Raw genomic sequence first — 27,529 nt, 5'->3', positions numbered from 1 at the left:
GATATTGCTGGAAATGTAATTTTTTTGCCTAACCAAGGTGTGACTCTACGGCATGTTATGTGTAAGCATCTGAGGAGGGTTTCCAAAAAGCAACTCTACAGATGCTTTTGAGGAACAGGACCAAAGTTGGAATAGGTGCTCATTGTCTTTAGGTGAGTATTTGAAGCGATTGTGCAAATCCTGCCGCTTGTTTCTAAGATGTACTACATATATAAGAAACGAAATCTTATATTTAATATTGAATGTATGGTATATTGCATATACTTGTTATTATCATGCATACATGATGAATTAGAAAAGGTGAAATGGCCCTGTGCCCATGGACTGAAAATGAGTAAAAGAAAGGGTAAAGTTATAAACTATCCATTGGCCTGTCAAGAAATGTAGGAAAGATTTGGATTTTTTTTTTTAAATGGTATTTTTCTATAGGGAGAAAAGCATAATGAAAAAAAAGATGAGAAAGCAAGTGATGTTGTCAAGCTTTTGCCAGAATGATATGATTGATAATTACCTGCAGCTGAGCAGAAACCACGTGGGCATGCTTAGAATCTGCTTCAGCAGTTTCTAGGCTTTCTCCCTGTGGGCTGTTAAAATTCTTCAGCTTAAGAGCATTTATTTGAACAAGGAGAATATTGCCCTGTTCTGACTATGGAGTCTATTCAAGCATGCAGAATGCTTGTTTTGCTGAAATGCTCCAAAGACAGGTCATGGAAATATTTATATTGTACACATCAGTTTATTCACATAATTTAAATGCATGCTTTTGTAATTCTTGTTTTCTCTCTGAAGTTTTTCAATGTCTGTAAGACCAAATTTATTGCATCATCCGCTACTTTACTAAAATGTCACATGTGGTGTGACCTTCCTCAGGCTGAAAGCAACCATTCAGCATATCACAACTAAAAGGTTCTCCTCCTTCTTTTTTTTTTTTTTAACATCTTTATTGGAGTATAATTGCTTTACAATGGTGTGTTAGTTTCTGCTTTATAACAAAGTGAATCAGTTATACATATACATATGTTCCCATATCTCTTCCCTCTTGCGTCTCCCTCCCTCCCACCCTCCCTATCCCACCCCTCTAGGTGGTCACAAAGCACCGAGCTGATCTCCCTGTGCTATGTGGCTGCTTCCCACTAGCTATCTATTTTACGTTTGGTAGTGTATATATGTCCATGACACTCTCTCACTTTGTCACAGCTTACCCTTCCCCCTCCCCATATCCTCAAGTCCATTCTCTAGTAGGTCTGTGTCTTTATTCCCATCTTGCCACTAGGTTCTTCATGACCTTTTTTTTTTTCCCTTAGATTCCATATATATGTGTTAGCATACTGTATTTGTTTTTCTCTTTCTGACTTACTTCACTCTGTATGACAGACTCTAACTCCATCCACCTCACTACAAATAACTCAATTTCGTTTCTTTGTATGGCTGAGTAATATTCCATTGTATATATGTGCCACATCTTCTTTATCCATTCATCTGATGATGGACACTTAGGTTGCTTCCATGTCCTATACCATGTTCTTGGATTGGAAGAATCAACATTGTGAAAATGACTCTACTACCCAAAGCAATCTACAGATCCAATGCAATCCCTATCAAACTACCACTGGCATTTTTCACAGAACTAGAACAAAAAATTTCACAATTTGTATGGAAACACAAAAGACCCCGAATAGCCAAAGCAATCTTGAGAACGAAAAATGGAGCTGGAGGAATCAGGCTCCCTGACTTCAGACTATACTACAAAGCTACAGTAATCAAGACAGTATGGTACTGGCACAAAAACAGAAATATAGATCAATGGAACAGGATAGAAAGCCCAGAGATAAACCCACGCACATATGGTCACCTTATCTTTGATAAAGGAGGCAAGCATATACAGTGGAGAAAAGACAGCCTCTTTAATAAGTGGTGCTGGAAAAACTGGACAGCTACATGTAAAAGTATGAAATTAGAACACTCCCTAACACCATACACAAAAATAAACTCAAAATGGATTAAAGACCTAAATGTAAGGCCAGACACTATCAAACTCTTAGAGGAAAACATAGGCAGAACACTCTATGACATAAATCACAGCAAGATCCTTTTTGACCCAGCTCCTAGAGAAATGGAAATAAAAACAAAAATAAATAAATGGGACCTAATGAAACTTAAAAGCTTTTGCACAGCAAAGGAAACCATAAACAAGACCAAAAGACAACCCTCAGAATGGGAGAAAATATTTGCAAATGAAGCAAGTGACAAAGGATTAATCTCCAAAATCTCCTCCTTCTTAAATGCCGAGGCTTTGAGCTACTTGCCGCTTGTCGGTGTGTCAAATCCCAGGCTATGTGCTGCTGTTGCCAAAGAATAAGATAAACGGCTTTGGAAGTTTTCTCCCATCTGGGCAATCTTCTCGGAGCCACAAATGTCCCCTTCTTCCATGCACGGGAATAGGTTTTACTCTCCCCTCTCCCTATACTTCCTGTGAGTATAGTTTCAGCAAGTCCTTGTCATGGCTGTTAATTCAGGGGCGCTGCCAATTTGAAGGATGTGGTGAATGTGAAAGCAAGGGGCCACTTTTGGCCTCTCCTTTCCTAGGCATAATGTGATTGTTATGCCTTGATCCTTTGTGAAGTCAGATAATTAGGTAACTGCTTATCCCAAGGACAGGTCTTCTCCCTATACTTTCTTCCACTTACCAGCCAGGAAAAGAACTGGTCCATCACTCCATCTACCAGCAAATATTTGTCAAACATCCATGCCTCTGTCGCTGTCCAAAATCCTGTGATGTAAAAAAACTGCCTCAGCCTTCATACAGCTTACTGTTCTAGTTGGATAGGACACTGGGGGGTGGGGGTCAGGTACCTTGAACTGGCTCTAGAAGAACATAGACTGTCACTATGTGGTGTAGAGACTCTTCCAGGCATCTGAGGTTGGGGAAGAAATATGAATAGCTCAGAGAGAGAGAAGCAGTCTAAACAACAGCTCCAAGGATGAAGCAGTCAGTGCATGTGTGAGATTATGATTGGAGTCTCAGTTATAGGATAAAGCAGGAAAGAAAGCTAGTTTTTAAGCGCCCGAGCAAACCTTTTATTTTCTTGATGTTTCCTTGTTTGCCCCATCACATGCTTTATAATAGGAAGTCCTCTAAGGCAAGGACAGCACTGTTCTTCACCATGTTTGCATTTATGTGTTCAATTTTAAAAACACCATGAAGCAAACAAAAGCAGAGTTGGGATAAACACCCAATTCCAGTGTAGAAGAAGCTTCCTTCTTCAATTCAATGAAAAGATTAGTCTTTTTAGGTTTTTGTTATGTTCAGATGGGAAGCAAAATGTAGACACAAACCTAGAAGATAATGCAGATGACAGGTTTATGTTTTCTTGGGCAATGGATGTGGAATCAACAACTTTAGCCTGATGAGAGAGCAGTGAGGATGGATTAGAGTGGAATATGGACGTTCACTTTCCCAGGGCATTGCTCTTGTCTCCTTTACATTTTATTGGATTTTAAAATTATGGGTTCAGAAGCTTATCAAAAATATTACTGTAAGAGAACACATTGAATAAAATAGTGGCGACAGGATTCATTCCTCTGTTAATATCAGCAGTCATCCAAACGTGTATTTTTTTCTAGCATAAAATCGTAGCTGTAGGGATGACCTTCTTGCTTATTCAAAATCACTTAAAATTTTAATGTAAATTGGCTTAAACTTAAAAGGAGGTTTTAAAAATGTTAATTATGGTTCACATCTACTTTTAAAACTCAGTGGTATTTAGGAGTTGATGGTGCAGCAGGTTGGTGGTGATCTCTCTCAGTATCTCCCCCCTCCCTTTTCTCTCTCTTGCTCTCGCTCTTACACACACACACTCTAAAATATATGACAAAAATAAAATCCTGTGAAAATTTATTTCTAAGCCACAGTATCATACAGTTGTCTAATTCAGAAGGAGTGTCTTAAAAATAATTTATATTATTTTTATAATCTGTACCAATGTCCCTTTTTTGTTTCAGTCTTATGTTTCTGCTCCCTTCCACTCCTGCTGCCTTGTCCGTCTTTTACCCTTTCACATTTCTTAGACTCTGGGTTCCCATTCCTGATTTTTGGCAGTCAGAAATCCCTTCAGATGAGACTTTCAATTCATGCTTCCTGAAACCTCTAATTTTCAGAATAGCTAAATTATCAACTTTCCTATTTACAAGTGTGGCATTCCTCTGCAGCCTAACATTTGTCTAAAAATAGTGTTTGTTATCCATTAGATCGTATTCATTCTAGTATACCAAATTAGTGCTTTAACCTTTCTTTCTTACTAGCTAATAACATTTTCAACTTTAAAATGTAAGTCTTTTAGTTAGTCTGGGGCTACATATGATTTTTCTTTCATCTGTTGAAAATGAATATTTTCTTCTTTTGGGTTGGGAATTGAAACTTGAATTTAATATCAGGGGAGTAGTAATTTGGCCCTGTTTTCTCTGTCTGCCAGCTGACTCGTTCACTGGACAGATACCAGGAAGAGTTACTGTTACAACTGAAAACAAGTGGAGATTTTAGTGGAGGGTACAGAATGAATTTTAGATGATAATAATCACTAAAAATATCTAAACAGTTCAGTCAAATTAGTTGTGTGGTCATGTAGACAACTCATTTAATGCCTGAAATTTGGTTATTTGCACACAGAGCCAGAACATTATTTCAAGCTTCAGTTTTTAATGTAAGCCAACTTGCCAACAACTTTCAAAGATTTTAGTTCTGGCATATTTGCCTCAGACCACTTAATTTGCATTGCTTCTGCCTGTATTTTTCAGTGTTATGCTTGCGCTTTTTTGACTTTACCATATTCTTTTTTTTTTAATTTAATTTTATTATTATTATTTTTAACATCTTTATTGGAGTATAATTGCTTTACAATGGTGTGTTAGTTTCTGCTTTATAACAAAGTGAGTCAGTTATACATATACATATGCTCCCATATCTCCCATATTCTTTAATCCAACTGTAAACATTATTCAGGATTTATTTTGTGTTGGAGTAGATAGTCTTAGATACCAATTGCCTAAAACAGGCTCTCCTTCCCACTTTTTGTTTTTTCTCATTGTACTTACTTGTATTTTGCTTTCAATAGCTGAAAAACTTGGTGCTAATAACTGTCCCTATCTGCCTAATCCTCTGGTTTGCTTCCTTACGGGAATTAAGAATAGGTTTTTCCTGATTTCGTTGAAAATTGTTGTTCTTATAGCTCTGGCCATATTGTTTTGACAGGAAAACAACCTTATTTGTATTATTGAACATTGTCATGTTTCTTTCTCTGTAAGGAGAAATTAATCACTATTTATTACCTGAACATTGATGAAACTACTCAAAGACTAACTTCAGGTAGTCTCAAAAGAATCATTTTAATTTAAGCCACCCAGCCGCTGGTAACTAGGAAGATTAAAAAATACCAATAAAAGCATTATCAAAATTTGCATTTATTATAGCTAATACTTCATAGGAAAGGGTAAAAGCAATTACAGAAAATTTTAATTAGGTTTGGGAAGAACTTGGGAAACAGAAACATATTTAAACTCAGTGAAGTGACTTTTTGAGCCTTTCACACTGAGACATTTGAGTTAAAAGTCTGCTTATTATCAAGAGTTAGTTTTGTCTTTTTTTCTCTATTAGTGTAATAGGCTTTTCTCTTGAATAGGAGTTCAAATAATTAGCCTAATGATTTTTGCTTCCATACATTATTAGAGGAATAATCCAGATGGAATGAAAGTGAAAGCAAAATTTAGAATAATTTTTTTAAAGGTCGGAATTGTTAAAATTAATTTTTGTGACCCCAGCAGAATCTTGGATGATGGCAGGATTTCGCATCAAATATTATCATTGTTGCTTCTTGTCATATTTTAATGGAACTGCCTGCCCTAAACATTAACTTGACTGTTTCAACTCTTACGTTTGAGGTGTGCTGCCAGCACAATCAGACCATGATAAAACCCATGATGTACTGAGTAACGAATGCTATGCAATAAGGACTTTTTAAAAGTGACTTTTCTTCTTCAGAAAAATCTCTATCTTGCTAACTGTTGATTGCATATTGGTTAATTGATTATTTTTTTCCCTTTGGTCAAATTTTTCTGCTTAAATTTACAGCTTATAAGTTTATTAATAAGGTACTACCTTGAAGCCACATTTTTTGTTAGAAAGTAGTTCAATTTTGGTATTATAGAGCCTTTTAATTTCACTTTGCATAAAGGGAAATTATGCAGATATTTTTATCAAATTGATCATGGCTTAAAATGTTCTGTAACATATTTGGCTGACGAAGGTTATTGTTAAATTTGGCCTGACCAAAATTTGGATTTCATATTCCATGGTTACTAGTGAACTCTCTGTAACAAGCTGTGATTTTCTTATGATGGTGCAAGAATGCTGAATGATGGTGGCTTTTATCTGGTGCCAGCCATTCATATGATTTAGTACTTCCAATTTCACATTGTGTGGAGAAATGATGATGCCCAACTGGGGTTTGGTTTGACGAGTATGTAGGTGGCAGCCCCTTCCCCGAATCTCAGTTGATTTCAGACCAGCAAGTCATTTAATTCTGTGAGCCTTATTAAACTCTAGTTCTGAGGAGAAACCTGGGGAAAAAAACCTTATCTCAATCCCTGTCCTGAAGAATCCTGGAAAATCTACATAATCTTCTTCCCTAAGCCATTGGGGACCTTTGTTCACTCTACAAATTCTAGATATGCCTGTTACCATGAAGCTTTAGGAATTTTTCTGATATCTCCCCTAGTATCCTGATAGCTGTACAGAAGGAAAAAAAAAAGGGAAAAAAATATGCAAAAAAAAAAAAAGGCACTCTCATTTACAGTCCATTCCTGTAATTGGCTCTCATTCTGCACTGACAGAAAAAAGTTAAAGCAAATTACCCTTTTATAAATTCACATTGAAAAAATGAACAAATAATCTGAATGAACAAGTGTTCTCTTGCTGGTGCTGGTAAAAATTATTATCTATTGAGCTGACTGACTCAATTTAGTGAACATGAATGCCCTCTACTTAGGGTATTTTTGCTTAGGGTGTTCATATAATTTATCGTAAAAATTGGGACACTTTGGAATGTGAAAAGGGGCACTGTTAATAATTACACCAGAATAACAAGCATAACATTAAATTGTACTGGTCAAACCTCACCCGGAATGTCTTGTTCTTCTCCCTTCCATGTGCATTCAAGTACTACCCACTTTGGAAGGCCCAGATCAACTCTCTTCCAAGAAGGATCTTTGTAGTACTTTGGCCTTCCTTTATCTGAATTATTGAGACATCAGTGGTGCAAGCATGTCAGAAATTAGAATGTTTTATGTACCTCAAGAAAAGAATTACATGCTGTTATTTGATGTGTATTTGCTCTCTTACCATTTAGAATGTAACCTTCTTGAGCACAAAGACTGTGTCTCCTTGAAGCACTGATGACATTGCAGTGCCCAAAGTGAGGGGAGAGGAAATTCTTGTTGAGTAGTTGACTGTAAATTACGCTATGGTAAATATCCTCATATATCCATCTTTGGCTCCACATCTTATTATTTCACTAAGAAGCATTGCTAAAAGAGGAATCAATGATTCAAAGGGTGTGAATAACATTAAGGATTTAGGAATATTGCAGAATTACTTTCTGGAAAGGTTAGGCCATTAAACATGCCTCTGAGTATTTCACTTGGCAACACCAAATAGTTTTAAAAAATTAGCCAACCTGAGAAATAGTATCACTTTGTTATTTTAATTTTTATTTATCTCATTATATTTTCACACGACTATTAGTTGGTTAAAGCTTACTCAACATTTAAATAAAAATAATTGGCTGCGTATATAGCTTAAGCCACCAGATGTACAAATACATATATAAATATGAGGAAGCTTGTAAGTGTACATTTATAAAGTGTTCCTTGTATGCTTTATGAATATTGACTTATTTGATCCTCATGACAACTCCAAGTCAGGTACCACTATAATCCTCATGTTATTGAAAATAGGCAATGAGCAACGTACTGAGGGCAGCACAGCTAGAGAAAGCATGTTTTAAACTATGCCTAGCAATGCCATTGTCTTAGCTTGGGCTACTACAACAAAATACCATAGACTAGGTAGCTGAACAACAGACACTTAGTTCTCACAGTTCTGGAGGCCGGGAAGTCCAAGATCAAGGTGCAGGCAGATTTGGTTCCTGGTGAGAACTCTCTTCTTGGCTTGCAGATGGCTGCCTTCTCCCTATGTCTTCATGTGGTAGAGAAAGAAAGCTCTGGTCTTTTCCTGTTTTTATAAGGATACTAATACCATTATGGGGGCCCCACCCTCATCACCTCATCTAAACCTAATTACCTCCCTAAGGCCCCACTTATAAATACCATCACACTGGGGGTTATGGCTTCACCATATGAATTTGGGGGGGGGGGACACAAACATTCAGTCCATAGCAACAATATATCAAGAGAATGAATTGTATCCATGTAAATACTGCTTCCATGTATTTGTGAAGACTGGAAGAGTTTTTAATTTGACAGTTGAGCTGCAGTTCCTGCTGAGTCTTAATGTACCAAACAGAAGTGGAGAAATTTAATTCTTTACACTGTGATCATTTATGCAGAATCTGTGGGAGTTAGGTTTAGGTCAATTAAAAACACAATTTTCTAAGGGAAAATAAAGAAGAAGATAAATAATTCCAAGTCTCTAACTTAGAGGGTTATTGTTCAAATCAAATTGGAGCTTTGCAAATGATAATAGTTAACCTGTGATTGGGGCATTTCAATTCTCTGCCCCCAAAGGCAGGTTTTAATAAGTCACAGAAATAATAATCCCAAAGGTTTTCTAACAGCAGGATAGAAAATCGCTATGTATTATATTAGGAAATGAAATATGCCTTTCCAATTGTTATCACCCTAAAACACACTTCAACAATCAATTAAGCAAAACCAGAAGAAAATTGTTTTCTCTTACTTTTATTTTCTTAACTTGTTGTCTTTGCTAGAAAACATAGATGTTAGCTAATATGCCCATCAGCAAATGTCTGCATATTTTAAGTATTCCCAAACTTCACTAATTGAGTAGCTTGAAAATAGTGCTTCATTTCTAGTTAAATATTAATTATTTTAACCTTTAACATTGGATCATCAGGAGAATATCAACGTCATATTTAAAGTAAATACTCCTGATTCATTAGAGGACTCCAGTCAGGTATTAAAGTAACTGCTTGCTTTAGACCAGTAGTCAGTAAACTGTGGTCCATGGGCCAGATTCAGCCTTTGATGCATTTTTTTTCACAACCCTGAAGAATATTTTGTGACACATGAAAACTACATGAAATTCAAATTTCAGTGTCCATAAATAAAGTTTTATTGGAACAGACACACCCGTTTATTTATGCATTGTCTCTGGGTGCTTTTTTGCTATAACACCAGAATCGAGTAGTTGTGACAGAGACCGTACGGCCCTGAAAGCCTAAAATAGTTACTATTTGACATTTACAGAAAACGTTTGCTGACTCCTCTTCTAGACTTTTGTGCCTCTATTTGTCCATACTTTGTGATCCTTTAAATCAGCACTAGAACACACACAACATGGGGAATCATGCAGTGTGAAAGTAAAATTCATTAATTCATTTTACCTTTTTAGGGAAGAGATGATTACAGTTTATCTTGATGAGCATTTTACTTAGCGACATAATGCTACAACACAGACACAGCATAAGATCTTTTATCTATGCATATTTAAAGTGATCATAGATTTCCAGGGGCCAGAATTATCTGAAGTGTTATCTCTGTTCCCTGTATGTGAGTAACATGTCCTTTAGCCCAGAGGTCGTCATCAACTCTCTTCAATTTATCTGTTTCCAGCATTTTAAAAACACAGTACCACGTAGTTCAATGAGCTCTTTCATTGTTATTTCATTTAATCCTCTCAACAACCCAAATAACTTTTTCTTATCAATTTTCGTGATGAGGAAATGGGCCCCAAAAGGTGATGTTATTTGTTTAAGATTGCATAGCTAATCAGAGGTCACTCCAGGATCTACACCTTAATTCACCTAATATCAAAGCTTTGCCCAGAGTATTTTGTCTTATTGCCAAAGGAAGAATGTCATTAATATGGGTCAGAAATCTTGCCCCAACTCATTTTTTCTACCCCTAACTCTTCCTCCACCCATCCAAATAGAGAACAATATCTATGCATTCATCCATCTTTCCATCCATCCATCCATCGATCCATCCATCCTCTCATTCACCATTAATTCAAACATCAAATGTTTATTGAGTACCTAGTCCATGCCAGTCATCATCCTAACTGTACAAGGCATTAGGCATAGAGTTGTGAACAGAAGAGAACCACATGGAGGATGAGTTTTATTTGCCCACAGATCTCTAGGGCCCAGGCATCCCCATCACATGTGGAGTTTGATGTGTGCAGAGTTCACAATCTGCCCTTTCAGAAGTCACTTGAATTGGACTTCTTGGATATTCTGCTTTTACAAATAGTCTGAATAGTGGAATGAAGATGTTATAATTTAATTTTTAATTAGAGGATGAAAAATATACCAGACATCAGCTTTTTTGAAAAACCTAAGTGTAACACCTTACATAAATATTTCCCTCAGAGCTACCAAACACGTGCCAAATTCTACTACCCACCACGTATATATTTGGTTATCCATTTTTCTTGAGCCTATCCCAAAATATGTTCACCTGTTACTTGTTTTGAGAGAACAGAAACTCGCGGGGGGTAATTAAAAGACTTGACCTCTAGGCTGAACAGACATACACACTGGTTGTGGGAGCCTCAGATTCTTTTCAAAGAACTTTGCTGGTAAAACTTGGAAATGCCGTGTGGCTGCTGGGAGAAGTTTTGTTTTGGTAGTAGTTACTGGTTAGGCTCTGTAAATTTTCCTTTCAGATGTTTGGCTGGTTCTCAAAAACTGCCTTTAAGAATTGTATTTTGTAAGTTAAGAGCAGAAGCTATTATTAGCTGTGTGTTTGTGGTTGAAACATGAGGTCAGATTTGGCAGGGAACTCTTAAGAGTGTGTGAAGGGGAACCTCAACCCAGCATCCTGCTGCCACTTGGTGCCTTGGGGAGTAGCTTACTCCTGGGCACAGAAAGAATGACTTTGCCTTACAATTTGTGGGAGTATGTGCTTTAATAATGAAATGCTGCCTTTGGGAGTTAGGAGTGACTTGTAGCAATTTTTTCCCAGAATTCAATGTCCTAAAGAGGATATATATACACACACACACACACACACACACATATACACACACACACACACACACACACATATACACACACACACACACACACACACACACACACACATATATATATATTCATAAATGCCTTATTAGTTCAGTGACCATGTTGGTCTTATTCATTATTGTACCCCCAGCTCCAAGTTCAGTGCTTGGCATAAATAATAAATATTTGTTGAATGAATGAATTAAAAATGACAATAAAGAGAAGGTTTAGAAAGATTAAGGACATATGCTAAGTGGAAGAACAGAAGTTTGTAGTCAGAGAACATTTGTAGGTTAAGCACTCCCAAAAGATGGCAAATACCCAAGGTGAGGTGACCTTGGAGTAAATACAGAGTTTTCTGGACCAGAGGAAATTGAGGAACTATGAGGTTATGGGCTTCACTGATGCTGAAATCATTAAAGGTAATGGCAGAGAAGAAGGAGGTGGAGATAGAGGAAGGTAGGCAAGTTCCCTCCTTTCCTAGCTCTCTTGGGATGAATTGACTAATTTTGTATAGATGTGTAAAAATATAAGACCTGCAAGACCTGCTCTCCAACTTGTATACACACACTGTAGTGTCTGAAGCATCTGAAATGATCACATGACAATAATAATAGTTAAACACTCATTGTAGGCAAATGACCAAAATTAGTCATGGTTGGGAGCTATGGAATGATTAGTACACATAATTATTTTCTGCTGATAGCAAAACAGAAAATATTTATACACATCTGAAATATTTAAACAGGGAAAAAACAATTCTAGTTTTACCAAACTATCTTTGTATCCATTTTGTTGAAAAGCTTCCATATTAGGGAAGAGGAGTTCATCTGTTCATCGCCTGCCTGCTTTGATGTAGCATATTTTTGTTGGCATTTTCAGGGGAGTTTTGGAGGAAATGGTTATCATTATTCCAGTTCACAGTGGTACCTAAAATTGCGTATGGTTAGAATTTCTTTATGCTCTCATAATCAGCTTGCTGCAGAGTAATAGTCTTGCTGCTGTTTGCACAGATGCAGAATATACAAAGACTATCACTATTTTAAAAGGAAGCTTTTGTAAAAAGAGATTCGTAAGGCTTTCAATAAGAAATCCTTTAAATCCTCAATAGTAGACAATAATGCAATTCCTTTTTTACAGATTCACTTATATCTTTACTAAATTAGAAGATGATGTTAGGGGACAGTTGCTTTTCCATTGTAACAGTAGTATAACTTTCGCTCTAGATTTCAAATAATTGTCTGTGAAATAATTTTGTGATTTCTATTTCAGAAGCTTAGCCAAGACAGCAAAATCATAATATTTTCCCCTATGTCAAACATTTTAGGTGACAGTCGGATCCATCTAGTACATTTTGTTTTCCTCTAAAATCTCAAATATTACACGAGCCAGTCCTTTTCAAAAGTTGTGGCTTAATAAACAATTGGATAGCGAAGTGATTTATTGCAGAGAAAATGGCTCATCTTTGTTTCATTTTTTTCTCAAATTTACAGTGGCATTCAGTACACTTTTATATCATGTTGTTAATGAAAGTTTACCTATGGGTCTAAAAATAGAAACAAAAGACAGTGAGTTGACTGGAAAAGTAATCTTTAGAATTTGAATTTTGTGGAAATACTAGCTTTGTTCTAAATGGTTGGAGTGACAGTGGTGAGCTGACATTTTGTCCTAGGTTTTGTTTTTTTAATGCTTACCAGATTAAGAAGGTCTCTTTTAATTCTTGTTTGCTAAGAGTTTTTAAAATAATGGATGAGTGATTAATTTTATGGATTTTTCCCTGAATACAGTGAGATGCAGATATTTAATGTATCTGCATCTCATTGTATTAATATATCATCTTTAATATATTAATATGGTATATTATATTTTTAGCTTTTTAAAAATTTTGAACCATCCTTGCATTATGGATATACATGCCAGATTTTAAAAATTCTGCTATATTTTCTTTCAGACTTCGGCATCTGTGTTCACTGTCAGGTAGGTCTACAATTTTCATTTTTCATACAGTCCCTATCAAATTGGTATAAAAAATATTCTAGCTTCATTCAGAGAATTGGGTAATTTTTCCCATTTTCTGAAGTTGTTTGAACAAACTACAAAACCATCTGGGCCTGATTGTCATTTTCAAGGGCACTCTTCTAATTGCCAATTAAATTTTTTTAACAGTTATTTATATGTTCTGATTGTTTCTTCTTGAGCAATTTTCATAATTTATACATTTCTTTAAAATTATCAATTTTACCCACATTTTAAAATTTCTTTCATGATGTTTATATTATTCTTTCATGATTTAAAAGCTTTACTGTATTTAAATTTACTGTATTTAATTATTGTTTGTATTATTAATTTTATTATATTATTAATTATTAACATTTGTATTATTAATATTGTATTTTCTCTTGGTGTATCTTACTTAAGATTTTCCATTTTATTTGTTTGTTTTTTAGTAAAAAACAAACTTTTGGTTTTACATATCTTTCATTATATCTTGTTTTCTATTTCGTCAATTTCTACTTTTCTCTTATAGTCTATTTTTTCCTGTAATTTTCTTTTATTTATTCTTGAAAGTGTATTGAGAATATACCATGGGTCAGGCACCATTGATATGTCTGGCATACAATTAGTATTAGTACAACTTTAGGAGTTATTGGAAATTGTGTAGTTCCAGGTTTAATGACTCCTCTGCAATTTTGTCAACAAATGTCAAAGGTAGCACAGAACATGTTTCTGTGGCTTATAAATATTAAGATTTTATCTGGACTTTTGATAAATTCTGTGGTTTGGTTCCATTGTCTATATTGAATATCTAGTTTGAAAAACTTGGCAGAGAGCCATGGAGAAAATGTCAAACATTTTCTTGGAACAGTTAAAACTTTAATTCATAATATATTACAAGGCTAAGGTTTTACACTTGTGGCTGCTATATAATTTTTGGTAAACAATAGAGCAAAAAGATACCTTAATTATCTTTTAGATTAACAACTCCTTTGGTCAAGGATCAAGGATGTTGATGTCCCTCAATCCCTTATTTTGTAGACTAAGCAGTTGAAATGCTCTTGGTTTTGTGACAGAGCAGGGTTCAGGATACAACAGTTCTCCCCATTCCCAATTTTTTGATGGTTCTATTTCCTATACCTTCTCCCCCCAACCCTGATGTTTGGTAACTATGTTTTTGAAGAGTGTTTTTGTTTCTTTGGTACATTGTGTCTATATATAATTGATTTATTCTGGTCATTTAAAATTTCTATAAGCATGTTCTTGCCAAAAACTTTTTTGGTCTCTGTACTTGAGAATAGAATTTTCTCCTTTAGTGAAATTAAAAGCAGTATATTAAAGTAGAGAGTGTGAGATGAAATATTAAGATTACTGAACTCAAGGGCATTTGGCATTTTTGAAAGTGGTACAGCTTCACCACCACAGCAATGTTACTTGTTTTTCATTGACAAGAAACACAAATGCTTTGTTTCCTTTGCCCCATGCCTTTCCTCTGAATTCACATTTCTTCTTGCTGGAAGAAATCCTTTATTACTTCTTATTAGTGACTGCCTGTGAGTGTTAAACACTCCAAAAGTTTTATGTTTTATAATATAGTTATTTTGGCTTCAATGTGGCATGGTAGTTTATCTGGGAATAAAATTCTATATTAATAATTATCTTTCCTCATCACTTTAAAGGTGTTGTTCCAGGGTCTTCTACTAACTTTTGTTGCTGATAAGAAATCTGCTCTGAGTCTGATAGTCACTTCTTTTTAGGTTAAGCTACCAGTTGTCTCTACTGGCTTTTGAAGGTCATATTTTTCAGTTTTACTAAAATATGTCCAGGTGTGGGATTTATTTGTATTTATGCTGCTGAATACTTACAGAGCACTTTCAGCTGAGGATTTTCATTTTTCTTTGATAATGGAAAGAAAACTTTTGTATATTTATGTACATATGCTGCTCTTTAGTTGATCCAGCCTTCTTTTTGGAATCTCTAATAAGAGGTTCTAAATCTCTAATAAGCCTCAGAAGTTGGAGACTCTCAAACCATCTGCCCTGATTCTTAAATGGTCTTTCACAAGTTTTAATTTTTTTTCTCCTTCTTCTGGCTTCTGGGCAAATTACTTGCTACCAAAATATAATTTACTAATTTACTTTTCAGCTATTTCGGGTCTAAAGATGATCCCATCCTTTGAATTTTTAATTTTAAAAACTATATATTTTTCAAATTTTTAGTTGATTTCTTTTTATATTTACCTGTTCTTCCTCCCTTCTGCCTGATTATATGTCATAATTTCTTCTATTTTTGCAGATGTGATTTCATCTATTATTTTCCTGAACATTTAAAACTTACTTCTTTTAAAGTATTTGTCAAGCTATTTTATAAAATTAATTTCATCAGAGCGAACTCATATTCTGAATATTTATATTACTGGCTGTCTTTTTCAGTGTTATATTTCTTCACATGTTTCATAATTTTGGTTCATAGGCTAATTTTGAGTGGAATTTTTTGTTTGTGTTTTTCTGGCTCTCTCTTGCTCATTTGTTCTTGTACTTTCATTCTCTTTACTCTGTCTCTCTCTGTTTTTTATGGGCATCTCTTTGTGTCTGGCATTTTTCAGTTGACTTCTACCTGGGCCCCCAGAACAGAACCACATTTAGTATGATGGTTTGAAGCTCCTGTCCTGTAATGAAATTAGAAATAATGCAGAGCCAGTCTCCAAGCCAGTAACAGCTTGGTTCAGATCTTGGTCTAGGCAGACTGTGTTGATGCCACCTGCTTCCATTGGTCTTCAGCTTGATATAACCAAGGATTTCTCAATAGGAAAACTTTTGACATTTTGGTCCAGATGCTTCTTTGTTGTGAGGGACTGTCTTGTGCATTGTAGGATGTTTACCAGCATCCTTGGCCTCTACCCACTAGATACTCATTAGAAGCACTTCTTTCTCTCTAGTTATGACAACCAAAAATGTTTCCAGACATTGAGAAATGTTCTTTGGGGAACAAAGTAATATCCTCCTCCTTGATAACCAGTGGTATAACCTGTAAATCCTGGAATCAATTGGCAATGATTGATTTAACTTCCTTTAACAAGCAGAGTGTTCCAAATCCTGTCCAGCTTTACACCTAGAGCCCAGGTTCAGTGCTTAAGGGCCCAGCATCCAGTAGGCTGTGACTTCACACTCACTGCTACTGGTTCCTGAGGATGTATATCTTAGTTTGTATTTTGCTGTTGTCTTTTGGTGTTTTTCTTTTATATTTCACTTATCATAACTACATATATGGAACAGAGGGGACACATTACAGCATAAACTTAAAACTCTTTCTTACCCAGAAGTCATAGAAGAAGGTTTTACAAAAAATGTTTGAGATTTTTTTCATTGAGTTTGAGTTTTTTTTCTTGCTAGTTTAATTCCTTTAGATGCTTTTTTAAAATTACCTTCCTGCCCCAGCAATGATTTTATTTTGTCCTTTTTTTTTTTTGGCGTTTACAACAAAAGCCACTATAAACCTGCTTTATTTTTAGCCAAATCCTGTATTTGGAGCATTGCTCAGACTAACTGAAACCTCTAGACATTTTTTTAATGACTTGTACATCATCTCTCTATGACTTTATGTGTTATCTCTTTGGGACCGAGCATAGGTATTGCATGTTGCAAATCAAGAAAATGAGGAGATTGTCCTACAAAGTAAGGAGTAGAGTAAAGGAAAGTGCTGCCTGTAGTTATAATGCAGAAGGACATTGAACACTGTGAGGGAGAAGAGGGCAGCAGCAGGAGATTTAGACCTTGCTGGAAAATCTTCAGGAATGAAGCAAAATGTAGCCAAGTTGGAGCCTACTCAGGCCCTGTCCCTCTATGTTAAAGTTAGTTAAGTCAATTCCAGCACCTATTTATAGTTAAGCCTTGGTTTTGATGTTGGACAGGGATAGGAGGGTGGGGGAGGGGACTTCTAGGGGGAAGTGAGGAGGCAAACCTGCCGAAGCTGGTATGCTGATCTGTTGTTTGGACCCTACCCTTCATCGCACACAGATTTCTAGCCAAACATAATGAAAATTATTTTTATTAGTGGGCAGTAATCCATGTCAATATTTTCACTACAAGCCAAGTGAAGACATCAAATCCCTAAAGACTGAACAAACTGTAGGACAAATCATGCTGCTCTTTTTCATTGAGTCACCAGACATGCATTGTCATGGATACAACCTGAGGTTTAAATGTCTTTATAAATTAGGCTTTTATATGTTAACAAAATGAAGTTAATAAGACAATCCTGCATTGCTGTTAAAGCATAGATTGTTTTTGAGCTGTAAAGAGCCTTAGAGACACATAACTGATCCAACATTTCGATATCGTAGAGGAGAAAACCAAGATTTGAGAGCCCAAGGAACTTTCTTAAAGCTGCATAGTATCTTGGTTCCGGAACAGGGACTAGATCCTTTGTATTCCGCCTAATCCAGAGCTCTTGCTACTTCTGCCCAAAAGAGAAGCAATTTTAATTTTGGTCACTAGCCATAAATACTTTTCTGGTTGACTTATGTTCTCTGCTTTTAAAGTTGGAAATAGATTAAAGTTTATAGTTCTCATAAATTAGCTTCAGTTACTAAGGAGATTAGTGTATTATTAATCCCTCCTATTTAAAAAAATTCTTTACTAAAGCCCACCTTCCTTGAAAAGTGATATTATCCAAAGGATTAACCCTCCAGCTATGCACTCAAACACAGAGGATTGTGAATAGGGATGGTCTGCATTTTGAAAATCTTTGTTTGCCCGGTAATCACATGAGTTTATTATAGAGAAGTAGAGGGGCTTACAATGACAATGCTTGTACTTCCACTTAGGTGTGTAGATGAAATGTATTCTTCTTTGTATATGTAATTGCGGTTCACTCATAGCAATTTGCTTTTATGTTGGAATTTCAATAACATGGGTTGCATAATGGCCATCTATTTATTTATCCATAGGACATAATATTGTGTATGAAGAAAGTATGTTATATAGGACAATCATTTTATATTTCTTTGCTTCCTCTTCTTTTTCTCTTTAGTGATTTCTACTGGTGGCACCATGTATGCTGTGCACATCAATTAACCATGCATGGGACCACTACAATACACAATAATTCATTGGGTAAAGTGTTTTAGAGAATACATGATATTATAAATGTGGAGATGGTATAAACCCCCAGAATATATCAGCTATCAGTGAGTGTGCTTAGTCATAATTGTGTAGATTTCTACTTATAAAGATGGAGTCATATGCTTTGGTAGAATCTCCAATTTTGAAGGAAAGCTGATGTGCAACATAATCCTTTTGTGTGTGTGCATAATGCTATATTAGTTTCCTATGGTGCTATAACAAATTACCACAGACTTAGTGGCTTAAGACAGTTATTATCTTACAGTTCTGGAGGTCAGATATCTGAAATGGGTATCAATGGGCTAAAACTAAGGTGTCGGCAGCTCTGTGGCCAAAGCCTTTATAGCTCCCTACCCATTTAAGAGCCACGTTGTCCACTCAAAGGAATGTATTATTATGGCTAACATGTTAGACCCGACCAGAGTTTCTCAACCTCAGCACTATTGACATTCTGGCCCAGGTATTTCATTCTTGGTTATGGAGGGCTGTCCTCTAAATAGTAGGATGTTTAGCAACATTCCTGGTCTCTCCTGCTAGATGCCAATAGTACCTCTTCCCCAGTTGTGACAACCAGAAAATGTCTCCAGGTATTGCCAAAAGTCCCCTCGGGGGCAAAACTTCCCTGCCCCTCCTTAAGAACCACTGGACTAGGTAGGCATAGAAGGCTTGGGTTTGAATTCTGTTCTCCATACATTACTCTGCAACCTTGAGGGCGCCTCTTGAACCTGTTAAAATATTTTCATCCTTTTTAAAATGAGTAAAATGTTATTTAGGCTGCCTGAGCCTCAAAAGAGACAGTATAGATAAAACAAGTCTGTAAACTATAGATACTCTGCAAGAAGAAGTCAGCATTGTTTATATTTTATTTATGTTTAGCACTTGAACTTAAGTATAGCTATTTCAGTACTGATACACTGTCTCATCATATTTGACTTAACTTTTAAAATGTTCTATTTATGACACTTGGATTATAGCTTGAAAAGGATGTCTTAGGTATTTTTTTTCTTGGCTATTGGTGCTTGTAGGAATGCAAAAATAAGTGGAACTGGGTCTTTTTAGTGGAGGACCATCTCTGAAATAACTTGGAGTTGCTTTGTGGCCTTCTTAGTACTTGCAGGGTGCAACCTACCCAAAGAACTTGCAAAGATGTTCTGTAAATTACTTTGATCAGTCTGGCAGTTATTGAACATCTGTTCCTGCTAGGAACAGTGCTAGGTCCTGGGAGTAGAAAGGAGAATGAGTCAAGGTTATATCCCTCAGAGTACTTACAAGAGTAGTAGAAGAAAAAGCATTGACACTATTGAAGAGTACTCAGAAGTGCTTAGAAAAGAGTCGGGGAATATAAAGAGAAGGTTGAGTTTGCAAAACAAACAGTGAGTTGCAGGAAGGTCTGAGAAGGGTGCAGAATGAAAAAAATGCATGGACCAGATCAACATTCACAGAAAGGGAGCATAGTATGGAGGAAAGAAATAGAAAAGGAGAAGGTGGGAGCATAGTCTCCCTGGGAAAGGTGGGTCCCCTTCTGGAAAGGGCAGTTCTCAGGAGGAGTCAACAGGGAGTTTTTAGCAGTCAGTGCACACAGAGCTGAGAATGGGTTGACCAGGGCGAGGGAGCCTGGAAGTGGTACCACAGCAACCGCTATAGGCTCCGATGTCTCTCAGCTGTTTTTTCTAAGGAGGCTTTAAAATAATAATAAAAAAATTTTTTTATTGAAGTATAATTGATTTACAGTATCATATTAATTTCAGGTGTACAGCACAGTGATTCAGTAGGGCCTTTTTTAGACATTTTTTCCCTAATTGACGCCTCCAAGAAATTTCAATAGTACAGATATGCTGTTTATTTATTTATGTAGTATATGTATCTCTGCCCTTTATACATAACAAAGAGTAAGTTTTCTTCTCCCTCCAAAATCAGTTTTTACCCCCTTGGTGACGATGTCGCCCCACTGAGAATGCATGCACTAAACCCATCACTTATGAATTGTGTTCTTATTCTTGGTTCCCCTGATTCATAAAGGCCTTAGCAATAATTTTGTGTTTCAGGGGCTGCCCTGAAAACAATCCCCTTATCAGCCCTTGAGGGAAGAGACTGGAACTGGAGAGTCTGAGAAGTACAGGCGCTGTGATTCTGCTTGTATGCCTTGTGTCTGCCCAACAGGTCCTTGAGGTAGGGGTTGGAGTGGAGTTGGCTATGTGGGCCATGTAGAAGGTTCTGCTTGCCGAATTTGACATATAGGGAAGTGGGTGCTGCCAGCAAAGTTTCCTGCGCTCAAATGGACCATGTGTGCCCGTGGTACATGAGCCATGGGTGAGGGGCCATGATGCCCTTGTGACCAAAACCCTTCTGGTTTCTTGCCAAGTACTCCTGGCCTCATCTGGGGTTATTAGAAACAGTTCCAACTAAAAATAAAACGTACAATCTTATTTTCTCTTTTGCTATTTTTCTTCGTGCCTGGAGCTCTCTCAGAAACCTGGGAGTGGGGGATGGAGGTGGATGGCAGGCAGGATTTAGCCCAGAGCTATCATACACCAGCAACCACAGATTCTTCCTAAAAGTGTTATTCTATTTCCTCTTTTCCAAAGAATGGCACCCTGGCCACAAACTATAGTGCCAGAAGTATTGATATGATGGGACTGATGCTCAAAAGCCTTTTAGCTTAATTATAGATAGTGAAATGCCAATTAAGAAGTGTAGGGAACCCTCAAATTTATCCTTTATCATCCACTATAAGAAGCTCTGTTAGGGCTTCTAATAACTTTATGTGTTAGTTAGGATTTTGGTTGCTTTTAACCTAAGCTGACTGAACTAGCTAAAGGCCATTTCGTAAAAGTATATAGGGGTACCTGTGGATCCCAAGAGCAGGGATATAGCCAGGTCTCAGGAAAAGGGTGGAACCTAAAATTAGAATTATACATGTATTATTCTGGATACTCTCACCTCTGACATCTGCTTCATTCATTTTTCTCTGTTCACCATCCTTCTCAGATTCTTGGTACCAATGGTGGCCAAAAGGTAGCCTACTGTCAGAGGTTATGTCAGATGGGCCCAGCTGCCCCAGAGAACCTGATGATAGCCCTTTAGCCTTGCAGTCCCTATTCCCAGATGCAGGGATACGATTGGCCTTGCTTAGGTGGAGTGAATGCTCCAATTTGGTCAGCTGTAACCAAACAAATACGGCTGCAGGAGGCCAACTCCTGAAGTGGGAGTGAGGTGCATAGGCAAGCAGATGGTAAGTCCCAGAGAAAATAACGGATTGTTGGCTCCTGAAGGTGTCTGCTTATAGGGAGTGATCACTGATTTTTTCACCTGGGATAAACCATTCAATTTCAGGAAATTATGGGCATTTTGAATAATGGAAACTTTAGTGTTTACACTATGTTCTTTCCTTGTTTTAAGCCTACAGCTGGTAGGCTTAGTTGGTTGGTACGTAACCAAGGAATAATAACTTGATTTGAGTTTAAGTTTTGGTTGCAGACTTCATTCTTAATTCTTAGACCAGAATTCTTATACATACCTACTATGGATCCAAAGGGGAATGAGTGAGAATGCAGAAGGATTAGAAGCAGAGTTGAGTGGTGGTTACCGGGGGCTGGGGGTGGGGGAAATGGGAAGATGTTGGTCAAAGTGTACAAACTTCCACTTATAAGATGAATAAGTTCTGGGAATCAAATATCCATTGACTGCTAAATGGATAAATAAAATGTGATACATCTGCGAAATGGAATATCATAGGGCAGTAAAAACCAATGAAGTACTGATGGATGCTATGACATGGATGAACCTTGCAAACATGATGCTAAGTGAGAGAAGCCAGACACAAAAGATGACATATTGTGTGATTGCATTTCTATGAAATGTCCAGAATAGGCAAATCCGTAGAGATGGAAAGTAGATTAGTGATTGCCGGGGGCTGGGGAGAGGTGCATGGGAGAATGGGTGTAACCGCTAATGGGTATGGGGTTTCTTTCTGGGTTGATGAAATGTTCTTAAATTGAGTGTGGTGATGGTGGCATGACTCTGTGACTATACTAAAAACCACTGAATTGTATACTTTAAGTGGGTGAATTATATCATATGTGAGTTATACCTCAGTAAATCTGTTAAAAAATTAAAGGCATATTTCTGTGTGTGTCTATCTATATGTTTCTGTGTGCATATATTTACATGTATTTGAGACCTTTCAGATTTTGGCAAAAGCAGCAAGAATCATTATAGTGGGCCTTTATTCCATATGACTGCTGGAGGAATTCAGAATGTGTGTAAGAATCCTGGGCTCTGCCATTGGTCTTGTGAATTTGGATGGGTCATTTCACCTTTCTTAGCCTCAGTTCCTCATCTGAAAAATGGGGATAAGAAATCACCTTTGCGTGGGTTTTGTAAGAATTAAATGAAATAATATATGAAAGTCAACTGATCCATTAGGTACAGCAGGCACAGTGCCTGGGGCCCACAGTACTTCAGGGGCCCACAGAATGTTTTAATTTCTTTTGCTCAAAAGAAAAAAAATGTACTTTTAGGTCCAGGAAAATGCCTTTTTAAAAAATTATTTATTTATTTATTTATTTTTGGCTGCGCTGGGTCTTCGTTGCTGCGTGTGGGCTTTCCCTAGTTGCAGCGAGCGGGGGCTACTCTTCGTTGTGGTGCGCGGGCTTCTCATTGTGGTGGCTTCTCTTGTTGCGGAGCACGGGCTCTAGGCGCGCGGACTTCAGTAGTTGTGGCGCGAGGGCTCAGTAGTTGTGATGCACGGGCTTAGTTGCCCCGCGGCATGTGGGATTTTCCCGGACCAGGGCTGGAACCCGTGTCCCCTGCCTTGGCAGGCGGATTCTTAACCACTGCGCCACCAGGGAAGCCCGAAAATGTCTTAATGTATAATATTAATATACTCATTTTATACCAGTGTGGTCATAAAATATGTGTTATATATTTTTTTGTGGAGGAAGGGGCTCGTGAAGGCAAAAGTGCCTTAGGCCCGTGCAAGGCATCATGCGCACCTGAATGTGGCAACTCAGTGACACAGGCCGGGTCTATCTTATTGCTCTGAAAACTCAACAAAACCTTCCTCTAAAACCGCAGCAACAATTTATCAACAGCGTAGGCAGCCTATGCAGAGCAGCTCATCTGCACACACCTAGAGGTGAGGAGGAGCTCTGGATTGGCCAGACAAGGTTGCTGGCAGGTTTTTCAGTTTGGTAATGCCCATCCTCCTATTGTAGGGCATCTTTGCCACTGTCGCTCCCATTTCCTGAGTCCCTGTTATGAACCAAGCACTTTACATTCCTGTCGCTGATCCTCATGATGTCCTGGAAAGATAACTTGCGTTGTCCTGAGTGCAGTCAGGTGCAGTCGTGCCCTTCCCCATGTCCTCTGTAGCCATCTGGTGTTACCCGCAGCTACAGTTTGTGGCTTGTACAGTTTGCATGCTGATAGGTTCTCACTGCAAGGGCCTGCCACTATCATCTTTGTCGTCTCCTCCTCTCTTTTTCCCCCTCCTTCTTGAAATCTGCTGGGGGGCTTCCTTTAGCATCCCTCAAGCTTGTTTTGTTGCATGTGGACACAACCTGGACGTGCCAAGGGGGAACTGACACTCCACAGGGCATCCCTCAATCAGTGGTGTATAGAAGTAAGTAGAAAAATGCTACAGTCTTCCCCTTTGTAGGAGGTGATTCTCAGATGTGTTCCTTGTGGGTTTTCAGAGTGTCTCCGACAAGATTGAGCCCCACCAGTCTGTAGCAGGGACCCACTTGTTGATGCACCTTTCATTGGCTTTTCTGCCTTTTCTACCTTACTCTCCCCACTCCCTCCCTAGGGCTTCTTGAGATCACCTCCCATATATACTATCTGCATCCCCATTTTTCTGCAGAGTCTTCTTTTGGTGGAACTCAAATTAAGATAACAAGTCTGTAAATGCAAAAACTAACATTTGGGAGAAATTGGGGAACTTGCCTTAGGCCCATTGGCTATAAATAGTGGAGGCAGGTGTGCAACCCAGGTCTATCTGGTCACAGGGCATTCTGTCTTCCAGCCATTACCATGACTACTATTAAAGACCAGGAGTTTCTTTCTTAATTATGATGGAATCTGCCATTCATGATGCCGCATAGATATCCAGCTGTGACCTAGATGAGCAAAAACCACGTAGATGAAAGCACAGGAAATCATGATGTCTCACAGCCAGACTTGTCTAGCTCTGAAGACTGGGTCCCTTCTCCTAGGACCCCGTGCTTCTCCTGGGTGTTTATGATGGTGATCATGATGATGATGATGTTGATGATGGTGGCGGCAGCTTTGGTGGTCATGGTCTACTAGCTCATCAGTGTCCAGTGTACCATAGCCATGTTCTCATATTTAATACATTTCACAGTTCAATTTTATAGAAAAGAAAAATAACATCTCTTTATATTCTGAACACTGCAATGTACCAGAAGCATCACTTTCTCATTTATATTATTGTTCTGTTACTTAAATCTATTTATATTCTGCTCACACAGCCCTGCCACTTTTGCATGATAGTCCATGACTTTCTCTAGAGTTTTAGCTGTGAAATATCACTTCATAAAGCTGAAATTTATTTATGAAATGGTAGTAAATGGGAGATTAATGAAAACCAGGCTTATCTATCTTTTTCCAGTGAGGAGGACAAAACATCTCTAAATAATAGTCTGTTTTATACACAAAATATGATTTCATACAGCTTGCAGATTTAATTATTGAATTAGTGTTTTTGAAGTAAATACCCTAAGAAGAACCAAAATGTGAATATTTCCCCTTATTTTTCATTGTAGCCTGTAGTGTCGGTTGTGCTGTTAAGGTTTTGTACTGGTCCACTCAAAACTTAGTTGAAAGAAGCCAGAAGATTAGAAGTTATTTATTAGCCCAGCTTCGGGGCTACGATTAAACATAAATTTAAAGTAGAATATAAGGTCATTGTGACAAGTATACTTTCATACCTCATTTAACAGTAACCAAGCAGCCAGCAATAAGAACTAGATTACATTCCCTCATAGCTATTTTTAAAATATATATTTACAAAGGAAGATGGAGATTTTAAAACCCTGAACATAACCTCAAATTGTCAGTTACTTTGCCTTTAATTCTAATTTTGTTAGCTTCATGAATTTTTCCTCTGGGCAACTCAAACATCACCTGACCTGTCTCTGAACACTAAATACCGGTGGGAATATCCTGCTTGCTTTTATTTAAACAGAGTGTGGAACCATCTATTGTGCTGTAATCACCACCAGTGATCCTCCTTTTATATCCACTCATTTCCAGATCTGACTTTTTCAGGGAACTCTGGTTCCCAGAAAATGCTGCCTATAAATGAGCTCTGTAAATTGTGCATATTCACTGTCTGCCATGTCTTTAGACTTCTGTTGATATTATCACTTAAGGTGCTGGAAACTATGATAATAGAAATAAGGTTTTTTAGAAAGCAGCACTGAATGCAGGAAGAGGTGAGAATTGTACGTTGTCAAAATGCAAAGGGGCAAAAAACCCCCCAAAAAAACCACAGTCTGGGCTTCCCTGGTGGCGCAGTGGTTGAGAATCTGCCTGCCAATGCAGGGGACACGGGTTCGAGCCCTGGTCTGGGAAGATCCCACATGCCGCGGAGCAACTGGGCCCGTGAGCCACAACTACTGAGCCTGAGCGTCTGGAGCCTCTGCTCCACAACAAGAGAGGCCGCGATAGTGAGAGGCCCGCGCACCGCGATGAAGAGTGGCTCCCACTCGCCGCAACTGGAGAAAGCCCTCACACAGAAACGAAGACCCAACACAGCCAAAAATAAACATAATAAATAAATAATAAATTAAAAAATTAAAAAAAAAAAACAAAAAAAACCCACAGTCTGCCAGGAACACATTTATACAGATTATAATGTTAGCTGTCCGTAAGTGACAGCTACAAGTGTTTAAAGATCATAATGAAGATGCTTCCAATGTTCTAAATGTAATACACAAAAATTATAGGAATTATGAATATACTTCATGAATTAGCAACTCTAAGAACAAAATCCCACTTAATCAAATTAATACTTACTGAGGGAGAAGTATTTGAGCATCTTATTATGGGAAATAGAAGAACAAAGGAAATAAGAAACAGATTGGAGAGAATGAAGCATTGAATGAGGTGATTTCGCAATTTGGCATTTTTAATCACTGTATTTTGAGCAACATTTATGTTTTGCTAAGTGTCTTTCTAACATATTTAAGCTATTAAATTACTACTGATAGACAGGTTTCATTTGAAAGTGAAAGTGACACCTAAATTAAAGAACGACTAAACTTACTTGGGCTCAGATGGAGATTTTAAGATTTTAAAAAGTAAAACCGAGGCTCAAGAGGTCTAAAAGCAATTTGAGAAATTGGTGGTATCTTTCACACTGAAAAGATGCTCCCACTGTACTTCCATCTAATGTTCCTGGGCTGCCTAAGGGAGATCCTGGTAATTGTTTTCATTTTCACTTTAGCTGATGATGTGACCCCATCAGGATCCATCCACTCATTCTCTCGGATTTCATTCATTGATCCTGTGCTCTCCAAGGTCTGCAGATCACCTTGGATCTACATGGACAGCCCTTGCCCTCAAAGAGATCATAAAGCATGCACACAGTATGAATAAGTGGAAGCTGCAGCCCCTTCTTGGGGTTCTCAAAAGTCAATAACACAGCAAGGAGCTTCATGAAATGCAAAACAACTCTTTGAAAACCATCACAAGGACATCCACTAAGTGTCGCACCTCCATTCTTGCACACTTTTATTAGTTCTCTCACTTCGTTTATATAACTTGGATAAAGCTAAACCACCTCCTATCCAGTCCAGCTGGGTGTCACATTCAAATAAACACAAATGTAGCAACCTCCAAAAGTGGAGAAGCAACTTAAATCTTTGTTGCATTCAAAGAATTAAGTTGCACTTTAGAGAATTTGTTATTCTTTAAAGAATTAAAGTGAAATTAAATTCCATGGCACACAGAAGATCTTCAATGACCTAAAAATCCCTAAATCCTATTCATCACGGCATAATTTCTGTCTCTCCTCACTTTCCTCTTTTCACTCCCTTCTCTTCCTTTTCCTCTTCCTACTCAGCCTACTCAGGATCTTGTCTCTCACAGCACTGCCACCCTCACACCCCCAGCTCCTTTCTGATTCTGTTC

The 27,529-nt window shown here is 37.6% G+C and overlaps 1 protein-coding gene across 3 annotated transcripts in view; it reads left to right on the top strand.

Moving 5' to 3' along the window:
* Window positions 1-27,529, top strand: part of ARHGAP6 (Rho GTPase activating protein 6) — a 491,169-nt gene that overhangs the window by 29,889 nt on the left and 433,751 nt on the right. The window contains exon 2 of one of the 3 annotated variants that reach the window (XM_082375538.1): window positions 13,207-13,232. The exons of the other annotated variants lie outside the window; for them this stretch is intronic. Within the exon in view, the coding sequence (XP_082231664.1) occupies window positions 13,207-13,232 (26 nt within the window). The remainder of the gene's footprint in view (window positions 1-13,206; window positions 13,233-27,529) is intronic. 3 annotated transcript variants of the gene reach the window in all.

Source organism: Balaenoptera borealis (assembly GCF_965194805.1).
Source record: "Balaenoptera borealis genome assembly, chromosome: X".
Lineage (NCBI taxonomy): Eukaryota > Metazoa > Chordata > Mammalia > Artiodactyla > Balaenopteridae > Balaenoptera > Balaenoptera borealis.
The sequence above is the reverse complement of the archived record's forward strand: the minus strand, read 5'-3'. Positions and strand labels throughout refer to the sequence as shown.